The sequence below is a fragment of the Orbicella franksi genome, chromosome 1 (genome assembly GCF_964199315.1).
Source record: "Orbicella franksi chromosome 1, jaOrbFran1.1, whole genome shotgun sequence".
NCBI lineage: Eukaryota > Metazoa > Cnidaria > Anthozoa > Scleractinia > Merulinidae > Orbicella > Orbicella franksi.
Window position 1 is genome coordinate 38,611,028 of NC_138145.1, and position 20,961 is coordinate 38,631,988.

General features: G+C 39.0%; 1 protein-coding gene across 1 annotated transcript in view; it reads left to right on the forward strand.

Moving 5' to 3' along the window:
* The first annotated feature begins 377 nt into the window (after positions 1–377).
* Positions 378–20,961, forward strand: part of LOC145461497 (uncharacterized) — a 49,950-nt gene continuing 29,366 nt past the window's right edge. Inside the window, exons 1-4 of the mRNA XM_081445650.1 lie at positions 378–437; positions 1,814–1,832; positions 2,900–5,658; positions 7,784–7,787. Coding sequence (XP_081301776.1) covers positions 2,920–5,658; positions 7,784–7,787 — 2,743 coding nt within the window. The 5' untranslated portion in view covers positions 378–437; positions 1,814–1,832; positions 2,900–2,919. The remainder of the gene's footprint in view (positions 438–1,813; positions 1,833–2,899; positions 5,659–7,783; positions 7,788–20,961) is intronic.

A 20,961-nucleotide genomic window follows, 5' to 3' on the forward strand; every position in this document is an offset into this window, starting at 1 on the left:
ATTTTAAATTGTTTTGATTTCCTATTGGACCTCTTATTGTCTTGCAGGAAAACCCCCCAGTGTTGTTTCAGTTTCTATCACTCTTGTTTCACTTTCATCAGAAGACCGAGAAACTGAACACGGTAAGTTTATAAACTGTAAGCTGTCTGTGCATGACTGATGAAGTTGAGTGCGCGTATAATAAGTACAGCTGATTTGTAATACTTTAAATTTACACTGGGAGAGGTTTGCATGAATCGCGTGGCTGATTTTCTTTTTCTTGTAAGAGCTATTAGTGAGTCACGCGAAAATTACGTCACACGAATAATTGTTTGGAAGCATCGTTTGCGCAGTAAAAATTTGCTAAACTTTTCCTCCTCTTCTACTTTTCAGAGGAAAAGGTCCTGTTATTGACGCGTAGCCATTTTGGTTTAATTGTGGTCGACTCACCAAAACCAGTGAGTATAAATCACTATTTTAATAGCTTTGTTACCCATAGTAGACTGAAATCATTAAGTAAACTGTTTGCAGTCGATCTAATTTTTGAATGCAAAGAAAGAACCTGGGAGAATTTGTTGCCGTTGCATCGACCGTAATCAAGAACTACTTTTAACTTTAACGTCATGTTATTAAAGACTAATTTGAACCAGTTACAGTTAATGACGCTGGTGTGACCGAAACGCGATTGGAAAACTGTTTTACAAACTGATTAGTGTTTCCAAACACTCCCGAAAGGTAAATTTACTTCTCCAGGCATTGAGTAACTGAGATTTGCTGTTTTTTATCCCACATCCCGCCCCTCAATATCAAATTTATCCCACATTTCCTGGTTGAAATGAGCACATGCTGCTCAGGCCAAGATATTTTTATCCCGAATCCTACCTCCCGCATTCCACATCCCGCCATGATTTTCAGCTTATCTTGCCTATTCCGCCAAGTTTACGCCAACTTCAAAATGGCATATTCCGCCAACTTCAAAATAGATCTTCCATGCATGACGTATTAGGATAATCAGTGTTTTCTCGAGATATCGAGAACCCATCAATTGGTTTTCGTAGTTTCACTTTGCATCGTCTGGTGTCTTAACCAGTTAGAATAATATAGAGCTCAATTATGATAGCCACGACCTTCAGCCAATCATGCAGTGATAATAAATCCCAAACTCAATTCTTTGCTGTGAGAAAAAGAAAGTTTTTAGTTCTGTCAATTGATATTGTTCCCATGAGACGGCGGCAGAAGGAACTCAATGAGATCGTGCAAAGTAACTTATGAAATGAGCACTCGCATATAAAAATATGAAGAATTACAACAGAACGATGGCAAAAGCCATTCGTCTTTAGTTGTCGTATTTGTCTTGTGAGCAAGTCAGTTAGTTTCTATAAAAGGAAGGCGAGGAATGTAAACTTTATTCATTAATCAACTCATAGTTAGTAGAGGGGCATATAGTTTTGAAACTTGACAAACTTCAAAAAAGCAAACAAAGATGCCACGATTTATGTTGGAAGGTCCACACAGTAAACAGTCTTTCGTTTTGAGATTATATATAATAGGCATAAACCACGTAACCGAAACTTTTCAGTTGAATTATATAGTCTGTGAAACAGAAATAATTACCTATTGTGTTTAAAGCACGGTCAAGACCGAAATGAAAACAAAAACATACAACAAAGGACTTTGTTGGGCTTAATAATCATTTAAATCTATTAACTATAGTCAACAACGCAATATGCTTTAAAAGGCATTGGATTTTGCCATCAGTAATTAATTCCGCTATCTAATTTGCATTTGTTTTTTCTCTTCACTCTCTATCACTTTTGATTTAATTTCGTCCAAGGATCGAGAGACTGAACACGGTAAGTTTGTAAACTTTAAGCTGTTCGTGATTGATACCGTTTCATACACATATAACGTGTATTTGAAAGCGATGTTTAATCATTTCAATTGACACAAAGAGATTTTTTCATGAATCGCGTGACTGATTTTCTTCAGTTTTTGAGCGCTGTAAGTCACGCGAAGAAATAAATCAAACGAATTCTTGTTTGGAGGTACCGTTGTGGAGTAAAAATCTGCTTAACTTTTCCCTCTTAACAATTTTTACAGGAAATATTATCGTTGTCGGCGCATATTGGTTGTAGTTTCATTCTAGTGATTCAGCAAAAGTGGTGAGTGCAAATCAGATTTGGCTTTGTTATTCATATTGGAATGAAATCATCACCTTAACTGTTCACAGTCGCTCTGCACTTTCGAGGAAAAAAAGGGGGACTTTCGCGAGCTCAATGATTGGAGAAAACGGGAAGCATTAAACAGTTAAATTATCACCGTCATTTGAGTAGAGTAGCCAGAACTGGAATTATCAGTCGCACACCAGATACATAGTTTTATTACATATTTTTAAAAAAATATGAATGTGACTGAGCTCGGCTATGTTCAGTGTGATTTTCTTTTACTGATTGGACGCAATCTGCTCGGCCACATTTTCATTAATAGGCTAGAGTAGAGATTTTGAAGGACTCAACACTGATAAAATATTTTTGGGATCGATAAAAACTCACAACAATACTTAGCTGAAAAAAGACTAGTAAGCAGCCTGAACTTTAACAGTGATTTTTGGCGGAAAAAAAAGAAAAACGAAAAGGCAAATGCAACTCTAAGAAAAAAACGCATTGCCCTGAAATGATCAACACGACGGTTTTCACACACGCCAAGACAACTAACTGCATTCAACCAACGGCCTCGTATTTTCATCAGTTTTCTTCTGTTTAGATTGGGACTATTTCTAAAAAAATGTAAATCCATAACAGGGGTACCCCCAGCTTTGAATTCGCCATTACCCACTTAGACAACCAGGTGGAAAGATGTACAAAAATATATTATTACTCGAAATAGCTGCAAATCTTGATTCGTGTTATCCGCTTGACAGGGCCTATAGAAAGAGACGCCATGGGCATCAACACAGACATTTTACAAGCCATCTCTATTGGCTTGGTTGTTGCTACTTTCCTTCTCAACACTGATCGTGGTCTAAAGGCCATTGAGGTCTGCCAAGAATGTTTGATCTGCCTAAATAATAAAGTACTAAAAGCGGGAGAACTTTTCAATTTAATCAACATTTGCATTTATCGAACTTTTTTCACTGCGTATTGTCATATCCCTGATTATACAAGGGCCTTAATCTACGGCAGGGAACTTCTTGAAATTTTGCGCAAGTGTAGTCAAAAAGACGAGGAAAGGAATCTAACAACAGCAATGGCTAAAATATGTCAACAGCAATATAGATACAAAGAAGCAAAGGAACTTTATGTGAAAGCCATAAAAATCATGAAGGCAATGGGTGACAAAAAGGGAGAAGCCGCTTCGTACGGAAACTTGGGAACTCTGTTCTTATCTCTCTGTAAATATGACAAAGCTAAAGAATATCATGAGAACGCACTTGCCATCAGCATACAAATTGGTGACAAAGAAGGAGAAGCAGCAGATTACGGAAACTTAGGAACTGTGTTTCAATCTCTTGGTGAATATCACAAAGCCAAAGAATATCTTGAGAAAGCACTTGCCATTAGAATACAAATTGGTCACAAAGAAGGAGAAGCAGCAGATTACGGAAACTTAGGAACTGTGTTTCAGTCTCTTGGCGAATATGACAAAGCCAAAGAATATCTTGAGAAAGCACTTGCCATTACAATACAAATTGGTGAAAAAGAAGGAGAAGCAGCAGATTACGGAAACTTAGGAACTGTGTTTCAGTCTCTTGGAGAATATGACAAAGCCAAAGAATATATTGAGAAAGCACTTGCCATTAGAATACAAATTGGTGACAAAGAAGGAGAAGCAGCAGATTACGGAAACTTAGGAACTGTGTTTCAATCTCTTGGTGAATATCACAAAGCCAAAGAATATCTTGAGAAAGCACTTGCCATTAGAATACAAATTGGTGACAAAAAAGGAGAAGCAGCAGATTACGGAAACTTAGGAACTGTGTTTCAATCTCTTGGTGAATATCACAAAGCCAAAGAATATCTTGAGAAAGCACTTGCCATTAGAATACAAATTGGTGACAAAAAAGGAGAAGCAGCAGATTACGGAAACTTAGGAACTGTGTTTCAATCTCTTGGTGAATATGAGAAAGCCAAAGAATATCTTGAGAAAGCACTTGCCATTAGAATACAAATTGGTCACAAAGAAGGAGAAGCAGCAGATTATGGAAACTTAGGAACTGTGTTTCAATCTCTTGGTGAACATGACAAGGCTACAGAATATCTTGAGAAAGCTCTTGCCATCCAAATACAAATTGGGGACAAACGGGGTGAAGCCACTTCAAACGGAAACTTAGCAACTGTGTTTCACTCTCTTGGTGAATATGACAAAGCCAAAGAATATCTTGAGAAAGCACTTGCCATTAGAATACAAATTGGTGACAAAGAAGGAAAAGCTGCAGATTACGGAAAATTAGGAACTGTGTTTCAATCTCTTGGTGAATATCACAAAGCCAAAGAATATCTTGAGAAAGCACTTGCCATTAGAATACAAATTGGTGACAAAGCAGGAGAAGCAGCAGATTACGGAAACTTAGGAACTGCGTTTCAATCTCTTGGTGAATATGACAAGGCCAAAGAATACCTTGAGAGAGCACTTGCCATTAGAATACAAATTGGTCACAAAAAAGGAGTAGCAGCAGCTTACGAAAACTTAGGAACTGTGTTTCAATCTCTTGGTAAATATCACAAAGCCAAAGAATATCTTGAGAAAGCCCTTGCCATCAGAATACAAATTGGCGACCATGAAGGAGAAGCAGCAGATTACGGAAACTTAGGAACTGTGTTTCAATCTCTTGGTGAATATGACAAGGCTAAAGAATATCTTGAGAAAGCACTTGCCATCAGAATACAAATTGGTCACAAAAAAGGAGTCGCAGCTGCTTACGGAAACTTAGGAACTGTGTTTCAATCTCTTGGTGAATATGACAAAGCCAAAGAATATCTTGAGAAATCACTTGCCATTAGAATACAAATTGGCGACCATGAAGGAGAAGCAGCAGATTACGAAAACTTAGGAACTGGGTTTCAATCTCTTGGTGAATATGACAAGGCCAAAGAATATTTTGAGAAAGCACTTGCCATTAGAATACAAATTGGTCACAAAAAAGGAGTAGCAGCAGATTACGGAAACTTAGCAACTGTGTTTCAATCTCTTGGTGAATATGACAAAGCCAAAGAATATCTTGAGAAAGCACTTGCCATTAAGATACAAATTGGTGACAAAGAAGGAGAAGCAGCAGCTTACGGAAACTTAGGAACTGTGTTTCACTCTCTTGGTGAATATGACAAAGCGAAAGAATATCTTAAGAAAGCACTTGCCATTAGGATACAAATTGGTGACAAACGGGGAGAAGCAGCAGATTACGGAAACTTAGGAACTGTGTTTAAATCTCTTGGTGAATATCACAAAGCCAAAGAATATCTTGAGAAAGCACTTGCCATTAAAATACAAATTGGTGACAAAAAAGGAGAAGGAGCAGCTTACGGAAACTTAGGAGCTGTGTTTCAATCTCTTGGTGAATATGACAAAGCTAAAGAATATCTCGAGAAAGCACTTGCCATTAGAATACAAATTGGTGACAAACGGGGAGAAGCAGCAGATTACGGAAACTTAGGAGTATTGTATCAATCTCTTGGTGAATATGTCATGGCTGAAGATTATATTGAGAGGGCATTGTCAATTAGTCGAGACATTGAAGACTTAGACAAAGAGTTCCAATTTCTTTGTAATCTTTCAATGGTGAAGTTATGCCGATATAAGATCCAGGAAGCGTTTGACTGTCTGTTTCTGAGTATGAACAGAAGCGAAACTTTACGAAGTTTCTTACGGGACGACGATTTTAAGGTATCGTCTTCAGACGGTCGCGATTTTCTCTACCGGAATCTTAGTGCATTCCTATGTTTTTCGGGAAATCCGAACCATGCACTTTATGTTTTAGAGCTGGCACGAGCTAGAGCATTAGTAGACTTGATGGCAACTCAGTATTCTCTTAAAAGCCAAATCTCAGCTGATCCGCAATCGTGGATTGGTATTGAAAATATTATGAAAAAAGAAAGTAAATCCTCTTGTCTGTACATTTCTTATTATAATAATGATCTGTCTTTCTGGATTCTCAAGACAAGTGGAATCATTCAGTTCCGAAGAATAACAGTAGATGAGAAACTAGTTGCTGCCGGACCAGTTGGCAATTTAGATGATTTCTTCGCAAAAAGCTTTCGGAGCTTTGGTATTTTATCCGAGGAAGATTGCGAAGATAGATCTTTAAGTGACGTTGAGAACCTCGCAGCATTGAGACTTATAGAGGCAGAAGATGAAGAAAGTCAAAACTCCGAATCGAGCGTTTCTTTGTGCTACAGAACGTTAATCCGTCCGGTAGCTGATCTACTTGAGGAACCCGAGCTCATTGTTGTTCCTGATCGCTTCTTAAACCAAGTTCCATTCCCAGCGTTAACAGATGAATGCGGGAGGTATTTATCAGAGAAATTCAGAATCCGCATCGTTCCTTCTTTGACGACTCTCAAGCTCATTCAGGACAGTCCTGTATACTATCACAGTCAGACTGGTGCTCTGATAGTGGGGGACCCAGTTGTCGGTACGGTGCGTTACAAAGGAACGAAAGCCTGGGTTTCTAGGTTACCCTATGCAGGAAATGAAGCTGCCATGATTGGACGACTGCTAGGTGTTCAACCTTTGTTGGGACGGCAGGCAACAAAGCAGGCGGTACTTGACGGGCTACATTCAGTGAGTCTGATACATTTTGCAGCCCATGGTAATGCCGAAAGAGGAGAAATTGCCCTTTCTCCAGTAGGACCTCCTAACAGGGTTCCAGAAGAAGAAGATTACCTATTGACGATGTCTGACATTGCAAAAGTTCAACTGCGAGCTAAACTGGTGGTACTTAGCTGCTGTCATAGTGCACGTGGGCAGATTAGAGCCGAAGGAGTCGTTGGGATCGCTCGAGCGTTCTTAGGATCTGGTGCACGGTCCGTCTTGGTGGCTCTATGGGCCATAAGTGATGAAGCAACAGAGCAGCTAATGTGTCGTTTCTACGAGCATCTTGTTCGAGGGGAGAATGCCAGTGAATCTCTTCACCAGGCCATGAAATGGATGAGAGGTAACGGCTTTAACAACGTTCGCGACTGGGCGCCGTTCATTCTGATTGGAGACAACGTGACACTTGACTTTGGGAAATAACGGTAAGTATTTTTTAGAAACAAAACACTTTTTTGGCGAAGGGAGGGGAGAGGGAAGCTAATAAACGTTAACGAAACTGTCGCCATTTCATGTCATAAGTTACGAGATCCCAATCCTGCTAGACTCATTAACAACGGGTCAAATCGTTTGCATCTAGAACACTCGCGCAAGGTTTTTATCTGTTGATAGCTTTCTTGAAGCCTCGCCCTCGCCAATGAAGCGTGAGTGTTTATTCTAACCATGGAAATCATCAACTCGACAATATGATTTATAGACGTTTTTGTTTCATACTTTTCAGCAATAACCTCTAACAACTGAGTGCGCACTCTGAGTGTCTCTGTAGTCAATGGTTACTTTCCTGTTCTTGCAGAGACGCATGGTAACAGCGACGTTTCCAGGCTTTCAAGCGTTGTAATATAAGATTGCGGTCACATGCGTCAAATAAATACTTTTTAAATTCGTTGCCACTTTTTCTCCGTGTGAGATTTCCTTCGAATACAAACAATTTTGAATCAAATGGACGAGTCAGGTTTTTCAGGAAATAACTCCGTGGCAAGTCTTATGAGCGAGAAAGGAAAGTAATAGCTACAGATCAGAAAGTGAGTAGCCATTAGTTAAAGATCATCAACACATTGTCCGCGAGACAGGTGATGAGTATAGATAAATCGTCTTGATGTAACACTAAACTCTCAGAACGTACGTTAACAAAACTATATGGTAATTGAGTAGAGAGAATTAATTTTCTCTGAGTGTTTTTTAAGCCTACATCTGTTCGATTTAACTCACAATCGCTGTTAAGCGACTGGTGGTTCAATGTCGGTTGCAAGTTAAGGGCCTACTTACATGGTGAAAAGTTGTCCCTGTTGAGAATGTTTCCCACTCACCCGTCCCGCGAGTCACTGTTACCGAGCGATTATAATGTATGAAAAATTACAATTTCCTTCTTATCAAGCTCAGAATTTGCCTTGTCCTTCAGGATAAGTGTTTGCTTGATTCCAGTTATTTTTCGCCAAGTAGTCACCTCGAACTCAACACTACTTCTGACTTGCGATTTAAACAGTGCTCCATTACTTTTAAAAAGGGTCGTTTATGGTATCATATTAAAAGTTTTATTTTATAAATTGTTAGTGGGGAGGAGTTTTCTCTTTGTGTTTTTGTCACTCAGTTTTTTGACTTTTATTAATGTCCAGGAACTCTACAAACAAAAACACAACTGAGCAGGAAAAATACTTTGCCGAAGCGTATTGGATTGTTTGCAGATTCTGTTCATTTGTAATACGCATCAATCACTGAGTTTAGGTAGTCCAGTTAAGAAAGCCGTGTTTCAATACTTGGTAAATGATATTGATCACCTTATAATACCCTTTAATTTAATTTGCCTCTGGCAAATATCTTGTATTACTTTAGAGTGTGCGCCTACTGGCGCCTCCAGAACTGATGATGACTTTAGAGTAGTTACTGTCTCTATAGTTATATTAATACGTTTGAAATTTAATTCAATTTAAACTTAGCACTAGATAGTTTTTGATATGTGTTCTAGTGCCTCTTGTAAATAAAGTGAGATCACTTTTAACATCACACAGTTTACTCACTATCCCCTTTCTTATCGGTTCAGAGCTGTAGTCCAGACTGGAAACCATGCATTCCTGGTTTGCCTTCACTAATCTGCAGCAGCCAAGTAAATGCATGCCGGGATCAAGTGCATGATTTCCGGGAGTTCACGCGCCGTGTCTGAGCATTTTGTATATTTGCACACAAAAAAAATAAAAATTTTCTATATTGTATTTTCCGCAAAGGTAACTGAGAGGATATTTTTTTAGAAACAATGTAAAATATTAACCTTTTACTAACCTAGCTTGCTTGAGCCGTACTGGGGAATAACGGCCCAAGGTCGTTGCATTACGGACAGAGCGAAGCGAGGTCCGTACAATAACGACCGCGCGAAGGCCAATATTCCCCAGTACGGCTCGAGCAAGCTAGGTTAGAAAGTAGTTTATTATATGGCCCTGAGGACGTGCTTTCCAAAACAAAAAGTACACGGCTGATGACCGTTTCCGTGGAAACGGTTCTTTTGGTAAAGTCCCGACCCAGAAAGAACCAAACAGAACGCTGGGATTTGCCTACTGACTACCTTGCCATAAAATACAGACTTCTACTGATAACACTTGTCGTTAAATATTTCGGGTACTACAAACACCTCCTCCAATAGGCCGGTAGGTCCAAAAATCAAAACCCCTGCCAGGAGTAATCTGCTAGAAATCTATTACTGACCTGCTTTAGCGCATGCTTCATATTCCTGCCCAAAGTTAATTTAAGAATAGACTGCAATGAATCGCACACACCATGGTGGTGGTGGCAAAAAATGTGCCTCAGTAGAACTTAAGCTATCCCATAACGAAATCAACTCTCTGCTACAAACAAATTTGTCTATTTATACTAGCTTTATTGTACGAAGAAAAACAACACCAATCCGGGCCGGGGATATTTTGTAGAAGCTGCATTACGTACCGATCAAATTTAAATTCAATCGCTCTGATATAACTTGATTAATAGTAGTTTCAGTAAAACTTCGTTCGAATTTCTTTGATTGATAACTTGGTTTGTCCAAGGCGCATCAAATAATTTACACTCGCGAGTACCAAGTTACTCTACTAGGGGAGGGAGCCACTGAGGATAGCGACGAATGAAATCGGAATTGCTTCATTTTGTAGGGCAATTCTAGGCGTACCCATCAAGCATGCGTGGAAAATACATTACGCATCCTCGGCAGGCGGAATGCGGGAGATTTTAAATAAGTTAATGGCGGGATGCGGAATTGGGAAAACTGAAAAACGTGCTTCCTCGGTGAACTCCATAGTCTTTGAGGAAAATGTTGTTGCTATTCATCGTGATAGATGCAATAATAAAGTGTATTATCGTTTGTCTCACGATGTAGTCACTTGAGATGTAGATCGCGACGTTTCGACGTTTCGAAATCCAAGAAGTCCGCGATTTGAACGGTATTGTGAAGTGTCTGTACGACCGGGCTAAACGTCTCGTGACCAAACCATCAGTAATCGCTGGAGAAAAGAAACATCTGTCATCTGTACTTGTTTCTAACGGATATCCCTCCTCTTTTGTACAGAAGATCAGAAAGGCGCGAACAACCCCAAGAAGAGAGCCTCTCGCGGAGTTTAAATCCACCCCCGTTTTACCTTATGTCCAAGGAGTTTCGGAGTCTCTCCGCCGCTGCCTAGAACAACAAGGCATTCGCACCGTCTTTAAGTCCGACACGACACTTCGGTCACACTTAGTGCGACCAAACGACACTGTCAACCCGGCTAAACAAGATGGTGTCTACAGGATTCCCTGTGAGTGCGGCAAAGTCTACATCGGGGAAACAGGGAGATCTATGCAGGAGAGGATCAAAGAACACGACAGGGACATACGACTCGCCCGTACCCAGACCTCCGCCGTTTCTGAACACACCCACGAGACCGGCCACTATCCCATCTGGAATGATGTCAAGTTTATTGATCGAGATCCTCACTGGTACACACGTAGGGTCAAGGAAGCTATTCACATAAGACTTCACCTTAATAACATCAACAGGGATAGTGGAATTGAAATTCCTGAAGCATGGATACCCACGATCAAGAAACACAACAACAGGAGAACGGTACAACAACGGAGCGCTGAGGGAACAGCTACTCGCCGGAACAATGGAACAATAGGAGGATCGAAATGCACCAATCACAGCCGACCTTTGTGATATAAATGATACCGTGCAATCAGTCGACCTTATCGCCTGAAGAAGACGTCGCGATCTGCATCTCAAGTGACTACATCGTGAGACAAACAATAATACACTTTATTATTCCATAGTCTTTCTAAACTAATTTCTTGGAGCGCACTTTATGATCATTTGTTTTCTTGGAATTTATTGAAACACCCGAATCCGCAATTCGTACTTTTCACTTTTCAAAGGGAACCTACTGTTGTAAGTAGCTAAAATGGTATTGTTTACCCTCTTAGTTGTGAATAATGTATAGCTGTGCCATTCATAAAAACCGAAAACGGAGATTAATGGCAAACTCGAAGCTGTTTAATTCTGTGATGTCGTGGTCTGTTACGGTGGAATGAGGAAGAATGGCATCGATCGCATCGTGGAAAGTTATTATGAAGTGACTGAAATAAATGGTAAATTCACATTCTCTCGTGTCTTGATAATTACGAATCTTGATAATTACAAAAGATCGAGCGACATCAGCTAAATTCTTCTTAGCCTGCGAGCGGGCTCACGTTGGAGCACAAGCGCGCGTGGCATAGCAGCGAGCGAGAAATCGAGAAGCGAAGTCGCGACACGAGAAAGTAAACATTGCTCCTCTTCACCAGATTCCTTCCTGCCACATCGCATTGCTCTTCGTCGCTCGCACGCGTGAACTAAAGGTGAGCCTGCTCGTAAGCTAAGTTCTTCTAAAGCCGCCCTTTGTCTTTAAAGCATGTCAGATAGGAAAACAAGTAACACACTGTAGATAGTTTTTTTCTTCTGTCTCAGGGGGAAGTAACTCAAAATCGTTTCAGTTTCTTGTTAAGCAATTATTGCGTGAATATCTGTGAACATGCTCAAATGTCATAAACAAACTTATGACAAAATCGCGTGAACACAGCAATTTCCTTTTTGTTTCCACTTGACACGTCAGATGCTGTGAAACTGAAATTTTTTATCAATAAGCAATGTCAATTGCACGAGCGACTCTATTATGAACAGTTACACATGGGAGTCTATGTGCAGTTTTTCTTCAGGAAAGCGGACGGCTGAACACAACCTACTGAGCAACGGTAAGTTACTCATTATTTTGTTTAAAACAATGTTTGATTTTAAGTTCGACTGATGAAAATTACCATACGCATTGTGCTCAATCGGGATATCGCAAAAACTTCCTGGTAAAATTGTATGGCCTAGTGGCTATTATCTTGAGGTCCCAACTCAAATGCTCTTGGCACCAATAATCAGCTAGCAGTTTGTTAGTGACCTACCTAAGCAAATGCTTTATGTCCCTCTTAACCAGTTTTTCGAATTTCCCACGTTAAGAGTTGAGAATGGACTGCAAAAATCACTCCACCCCAAGTAGAAGTGAACACCTTAATCATGACAGGTTGATCCTGAACAGTGGTTTCTTTTCGCCACAAACAGATGTTCTATAAGTACTACCCTTAATGTACAGAAGAACAACAAAAAAAAGAACAAAAGCAATATTACGTACCGAAAAGACGAATGGAATCGTTCTAATATAGTTTGATTTAACCCCGTTAAAACTTCTTTCGATTTTGTTCGATCTTGATAACTTGAAAACCGCGTATTACTTTAAGCTGCCGGAGGGTATAACGAGTATAACGAGAAAAATATCAGGACAATTTCTTTAGACGGCCTCTCGAGGCGTTTTTTCTGTCGCATGAGACAAAATCCATTCATCACAGTTTATTTTAGTGACTCTGCGGAGTTAAGAAACGATTCGCAATTTGCTGTTTGTCAATGCGTATCCCGCCATTAATTTTTAAAGAGTGCATATTATGCTTCTGAGAAGAAGTGTCATATCCCATATCCTGCCTCTTGTTCAAACCCATCGCACATTACGCCAAACCCCGGCGTCATATATATATATATATATATATATATATATATATATATATATATATATATATATATATATATGTATATCATCCTTTTTCTGAGTGTTTTATAGAATTCACTTTCGACCCTTTCCAATGTGAAATTCCCTGTGGTAAGTAAAAGTTATCCTTTATATTTTGGTCTTTTCTTAACCAATTAACAATTAAATGTAGTCGAGACTAATAGCAAACTCGAAGCTGTTTGGTTCTATGACTTCACGGCCTGTTACAACGAGCCTTAGGACGAATATCATCAACAGACTGACACAAATAGTAAATTTACGGTGTCCCTGTATGGGAGATTCTCATTTAATACTTTGACATTTAAAATATTAATTAACTAAAGTATCAAACAACATTGGTCATGACGAAATTATTCCGAGCGGTCTATTTTTTCAGTATCGGTGAACATAGAAAAGGTCATAAGCGGCCTTATGCAAAAATCACGTGCAGACAGCAACTTATTTTGTTGTTTCCGCTTATGACGTCAGACGGCAGTGAAACTGAAATAGTCTTACGGATGAATAATTTGTGCGTTCAACAGAATTATTAACAGAAACACACAAACACCCTTCTGCAGTTTTCTTGAGGAGAACGGACGGCTGTACACAAACTACTGCGCAACGGTAAGTAAGTCGTTGTTATCAGCTTCTGCTAATGAAATTTTACTATATCCATCTTGTCTCTTCGGGATATCACGAAAACGTCCTAGTTGATTTTATTGCGTTTTGGTTAAAGCAGGAAGGTCTCGAACGAAAACCTTTCCTAGCCGTAATCTGCCAGAAGAGGATATTTGACCTGCCTTCGCTAGCTTAAGTTATTACTACACATCCTTCCCGACTTCAGGCTTGAGCCGATAGACTGCAATAAATCTATAACACACCTTTTATTATAGCTCGGTAAGGAAATAAATTGTCCATTTCCCATCCCGACCCAAGAAGAGCAATACCCTGAGTTCTCCTTCCGCCGGAACAAAATGCTCTACGCACAATTAAACCTTACTGTGCCGACGAAAAAATGGTTTTGGTATGGGATTGTTTTGTACAAGCAACAGTACTTACTCCAGTTTAGTAGTACACAAATAGCTTGATTTACCTTCAGCAAAACGTTCGACTTTCTACGTTTGATAACTCGGGTGGCGCATCAAACTAGACAATTTACACCAGATACCCTGCTCGAGGGGGTCGGGGAGGCAGTTAGAACAATGAGGAATAAAATCTGACCAGTCAGTTTTATTTTGTTTGGACTTTTTAGGTGTATTTTGTGTTTCTTGAGCTAATAATGTATTTCCTAAGATATCAGTTCCGCTTGAACAAAAGTACAAAATACGTTTCTCACCGGAATGCTTCGCAGTTTTCAGTTTTCAAAGGAAGCTCTAATATGGTAAGCAGCTAATCTTGTATTGTTTGTCCTCTTAGTCGAGAATAATAACTCGTTACCATATTCATAAAAAGAAAAAAACATAGGGAAGGCTGAATTCCAACTCGAAGCTTGTTTGTTCTGTGATTTCCGTAGCAGAGGTCATAAATGGCTTTATCAGTGCAAAGTTTACGTGCATACGGCCCCCGGGGGGGGGGGGTGACTCCCAAATGGAGTGGACGGGGATGGTCGTCCGGAATTTTGAATTTAACCCCTAAAAGAGACCAATCTGGGCCTGGCCGAAGCTTATGCAGACCTTTAAAAGAGACCAGTTTATAAAACAGACAAATAAAAAGTACAGTGACTTTTAATGATGGCGAATTTGTTTATATGAATTGAGTAAACATAAAGAATCAAAATTCTTTCTGTTTTGTTATTTCTTCGCGTGCAACCCTTAATGAGACCTTGACGGCTAAAGATAATGACATTTTGCCCAGAACACCCTAAGCGAGACCAAAATCCGAAATTTACACCCCTAAGCGAGACGACGAGCATCCCCGTCCATTCCATATGGGAGTCCTTCCCCCCCGGGCATACGGCAATATCTTTTTCGTATTTTGTTTCTGTTTCCCCTTGTAACGTCAGATGCTTTGAAACTGAAATAATTTTGTGGAACCATAATTTATGCGAACAACACGCTATATTAACAATGTCACATAGACCCCCCTCTGCAGTTTTTCTTGAGGAGAGCAAACGGCTATACACAGTATGTTGTGCAACGGTAAGTTGGCCGTAATTATATTTTGTTTCTAACATTGTATAAATTCGGCTTCCACTGTTAACAGTTACCATATTGATCTCGCTTATTCGGGATATCCCGAAAACCTCCTCATATCATTGTATGGCCTAGTGTTTATGGTCTCGATATCCCGAATCAAATGCTTTTGCCAGTACTAGTCTGCTAGTACTCGATTAGTGATCTGCTTTAGCTAATGCCTCATGTCCCTACCAACCGGGTATGGGCGAATACATTAAGGGTTGAGATAAGACTATAATGGATCATGAACACACCTCTATTACATTTACTAAGACATTGATCATCTCCCCTCCCTAAGTTAACAGGAGCTTAACAAGGATTTTTTAAATGGGTGGGGGGGGGGGGTCACAATGTGTCAAAGTGAGAGTACTCACCAGGTTTTCATGTCGTTTTCGCAACTTTTGTAGGTTATTTGCTTAAAAAAGGCTTATAAAAGGGGGGTCATGGGCACCCCAGGGTCCTCCTAGCTACCCCCCTGAAGTAGAACCTAACTCTATTGCAGAACGGGTCTCTTTCAGTCACGCAATGCTGTACACATACTGGCCTCACTGTAAGGACGATAACTAACTCAAATTTGGCATGTTTTGTTCTACCAACATTAAGAACCAGTCAAACTCGAATAATATCGTTCGCATATATCTTGAATTAGGTCGGCAAAAATAAGTTCGATTTTCTTCGATTGATAATTTGGGTGTCCACAACAAATCAAACAAAACAATTTATAGCCGCCCGTATCACGTCACCCTACTGAGGGAGGGAGGACCCAGGGAGGAAACGAGGATAACGAACGAACTCTGAACAGTAGCAGTAGTCATTTTGTTTTGTTTTCTTTTTTGTTTCTTTGTTTCTTTGTTTCTTTGTATCTTTGTTTTTTTTCCTTGTGGCCTCTAGAGGGGTATTTGGTGGTTATTGAGCTTGTGTGCGCTCCTTAGAAATCAGTTCAGTGAAACTGTAGAGTTTACAGTGAAAATGCGATTTCCTGTTTTCTATATTATAATTCTGTATCCCACCATTAACTCTAAAAGAGTCGCGCCTCCCGCTCGCCGAAGACTGCAAATGATCTTTCCACCAAAAACAAGGTATATTTTTCCCGTACCCTGTTTTAAACCCACAATCCCGAATTCCGACAAACGCATGCGTGATACAATCATCTGTTTCCTTGAAATTTGGGCTATCTCGTCTGTATATGAAAATGAAAGATAGCAAAGAATGTGACACTCATTAGAATTACTCTTTCATTTAGCTGTCTTCTAGCTATTCTATTTGTATTTGTCATTGTCTGCCTCTATCTTACAAGGATTTCCTCAATGTTATTTCAGTTTCTTGGTTTCACTTTGATGTCAATATAGCGTAACTAAACACTGTAAATTTACATCGTGCTTCAAAACATCAGCTTATAACACTGCCACAAAAGTCAATATTAAATACTATTAAATAATTTCCCCTGCAAGAAATTTGCATGCATAGCGTGACAAATGTTACTTGGGTTGCGAGCTCTAACAATCAGTCACGCAAGAAAATATAGTCGCTCGAATGAATGCTGGCTAGCAGTAACGCTTTTCCATATATAATCTGCTTAACTTCTTTGTTATTATTGAAACAGTTACTGTTGTTGACGCGATTTGATTTTGGATTCATCCTGTTGATCTGAAAAGACTGGTGAGTAGAAATTAATTTATAGTGGGAGAGGATCATTTAAAAGTTCTTCATAATTTATGTGCAACAAGCAGAACTTGTCTATTGTGGAAGGTGCTGCATTCTCTACTCTGGGTTTAATTAATTTACCCTACTTCTGTACGAATTCAAACGGTTTACGATTTACAAGTTTTTGGAAGTGAAATTAACTAAGACAAGCAAGCTTTCTACAAAGTCAATTCGACAGCCACTGCACAGATTAGATTACACGCAGAAAGACAAAGATTAGACACAGATTAGCGGTATGGTTCAGGTCTTCCAAAACAACATTGTTAGCCATGACACTGTCAACATTATTAAATTAAAGTTCTCCATTGTTCCTCTTATTGTAATGGGTGACACGTTCAGGCGAACTTAGGTATCGTAAACATGAGAAAGAAAAGAAATTCCGAGGACACTGATTTTCTTTTATACCTTGCTATTTTACAGTGGATCTCTGTTAATACGGCCATCAACGGTCCATGAAAATGCGGCCGTATTAACGGGTAGGATCAAATTTCATGACTGGTCTAAATTGAGTGAGGTCTTAACATATGTATCACAATTGCACTTCTAAAAACAACTGTTCTTCAATCATTACATACCATATTAACAATGGAAAGATGAACATAACTGGTTTGAGTGGCAGTATAAACGGGGTAAAATTATCAAGGGTTATACAGATTGGGATTTCAGAATGTGTCCGTTGGCCGTAATAACGGGGTGGCCGCATTAACGGGGCTTTCTTATAAAGAAAAGTATGGGCGTTTCACCGAGACAAAAAAGGTGGCTGCAATAATTAGGTGATCGTATGGCGGGATTCCACTGTACTGGAAACAATTTTGGCAGAAACATTTATCGTTCTGTAGACGAAGTGATGCAGGTTCAATATGCCTTTAAAGCTATTGACTTCCCATTGGTATGTTGACAAAGCAAAGGTTCCCTGAGCCAGCTCATGGATGAATAGTTGCCTTCTGCCTCTATGGCAAAACGAGTCTTTGTGCAAAACTATTCGTATGAAAATGCATGTCACCTGTATGTTTATTCTCTTGAAAATCAAGTCATTTTCATGTGAAATGTTTTGCATGAGCATTCGTTCTAAAAAAGAGGCAAACAACAACTCCAAAGTGAAAGTAAAGTCTGCATATGAACCAAGTGTCCCATCAGGTCGGCACTTATCCCGGTGTCTGTAGCATGAAGCGACTAGGAGTATTTCTACTACCCCTGGACGGGATCCTAGTCCATTGCAGGGTTACCACACAATATTACATTTGCCAGTACTTACTTATACACCAGAGTGGAAAGGGGCACTGTGAGAGTTAAGTGTCTTGCTCAAGAGCACAATAAAATGCTCCCAGCCAGGGCTCGAGGCCAGACTGCTCGAAATAGAAAAGAAATACAAAAATCAAATAACACATTGTTTACACAGACAGCTTATAAATTCTAAAATGGATAATGATTAATTTTCATTGGAATCGGAACATTGTTATCATATTAACTTGTACATGATGTAGTGTCAAAGAATAACAACAGTCTGTTTCAAAATGAAATCACTAAATGAGAGTTCACCATATTTACCAGTCAGTCCAAAATTGACAATATAATTATGGATATGAGTCAGAAGTGCATTTTGGGTCAAAGTAAATTCGTTATGGTCCTTGTTCATTTAACATTATGAAAAAGCTGTATAACAATGATTACTATATGCAAAAATTACAATACATGAGTTTGAAATTTATTTTAGACAATCAACTTGAGAATGCCAGGACCGCCAAGAGTATTTTGCCCAATTTCACTTAAGTGAGACATGGATATTGGCAAAATCTTGTTTACTTTAAGTTAAGTCAAACATAAACAATTTGATTGTAGCTTTTGGGTAAACAGGAAATCTATAGAAAAAATAAGTATTGCCTTCAATATTTTAAGAATGATTTCAGACAGTTTTGTTTCAATCATGAACCTGAAGTGAAGGGAATGTTTTTATTTACAATTTATAAGGTTTTTTTTCTATAGAACTACGTCCATGGAGAGGAGGAAGGGAAGTAACAAAGTTTTACACAAGGAGGCTCTGGCCCAGGGTCAAAGACCTATCCATTTTACAGTGTTTTTAACAAGAAAGGCTTTCCTTTCATATACATGTAGCTTCTAGCCTGAAACCCCTTTCACAAACCTAATTTGGCCCACTAGATCTTATTTCTGGGATAAATAATCAATTAATGTTTGAAATCCCTGTCCTTTTAAGTCTTATAATACCTTCAGCCTGAAAAAAAGTGCACCTTTAGTCAACTGTAGGAAGAAGTCCCCCAGCTTGGTGCATTACAATAATAAGGGTAATACATATTGTAGTGCATGCAAGTAAAATAACAATAATTTTCTTTCTTGGAAACAAAAATTACGGTATTTTATTCCTATATATCTTGGTAATTGTTTGTGCTAGTCTCACTAGTAATAGATTTTGCAACGATTACAGAACATACTTATATTGACAAGTATCAAGCATTCTCTTCTCCATAATTAATTCAAGTTTTGGTGTCAATTTGTTTAAATCTGTCATTTTTAGGAGCAAGAAAAAAAAGAAAAACTCTACATCACCAGCCACCATGCGTCCGGCTTTTTGACACAATTGGACAGCGTATCTTCCTCGCAAAAAAATAGATCTACACAGTCTCTTGGACTTAATTTGTTCAGCCATCACTAAAATATTGCAGTGTATATTTACTCAATCGTACATGTAGGGTTGCCTTGCATATCATCCGTGAAGAAATTTTCACTCTGGTCGAACTGCATGGAATACAAAAGAAATGTAGTGTGAACGACAACAAAACTAAAAGATAAGGCAATTCGACATTTTTTCCCTAAGTATTTAAAAACAAGCTTACAAATCTCGAGCTTGCGATACTAACACGGGCAAAATTTCAATGTGTGCGTGCAAAATAAAACAGTAAAGAAACAATGAAACCAAAACCTAACAAGAACCTAAGCTCACCTTTGACTACGCAACGAGAGAAAGAGAGTGGAAACCATCAAATTCTCTCCAAGAAAAAAAGCTAATCAGGATCTCACTTTCTGGCTCTGTCTTCCCGGCTGTCTTGTATCAATTCTTTAACCTCGGCGATCGTGCCGTTGCGAACGACACATGACCACAGTCATAAATACCTCTATCAGCTTTCATCCAGGTGTGAGCAAAAGCCGATAGGCAAAAAACAACATATTTACGAAAGAAAATCACACGAAAGCAAAATAGCCCACTTCAATCTTCGAGGTGTTCGACAAACTCGTACCCAGGGTCTCGATTTATCGGGCAAAAATGGTCGCCTTTCTAGTCCCCCCTCGTCAAAGAACCTTCCGGAAGACAACTGAACACTTTTGGACAAAAACAATACTTAGCAGGGGAGGTAGGAGAAAATTGTTTTATCCAGGTTTAATGAATAAATTAATTAGAATGGAGTGAGTGAGTGAGTGAGCGCCATCCGACTGCCTCCTAAGCTCATGGATGTTATATAACATCCATGAGCAGAAATGGAGGTAGCAAAAAATGTAATAACACACTTTAGAAGAAGTGTTTTAGTTCAATTGGTTTGAGCCGCGTTTGAAAATTATACAAAATTTAATTTGTATTTTTCCTTGGCTTCCACTTGCTTTGCAGGGAAACTCTTACAGTGTCTCTTCAGTTTCTTTCACTTTTGATTTCACTTTATCACAAGATCGAGAAACTGAATAGGGTAAGTTTATAAACAGCAAGCTGTCTGTGACTGATAGAGTTGGGTGTACATAGAACAAATTATGAATCACGTGACCGATTTTCTTCATGTTATTACAAGTATTAGTGAGTCAAGCGAATAATTCTTTAAAAGCATCGTCCGCGCAGTGCTAATTGATTTAACTTTACTTACTCTTCCAAAGAGCGAACAAGAACATACAACAAAGAACTTTGTCTTGCTTAATAACCATTTCCATTTATTACCAATGGTCAGAAACCCAGTATACTTTCAAAGCTATTGGACTTTACTGTCAGTATTTAACACAGAATGGGAATAGAAACATGCAACTTGATTTCGAGTGATTTTCTTTGATTGTTATGATCAATGTTTGAAACGTATTTCAATTTAAATTTGTGTTGACTTCCTATTTGAACTCCTATTGTCTTGCAGGGAAACTCCCTTAGTTTTATTTCAGTTTCTATCACTTTTAGTTTCATTTCCATCAAAAGATTAAGTAACTGAACACGGTAAGCTGTCTATGACTGGTAG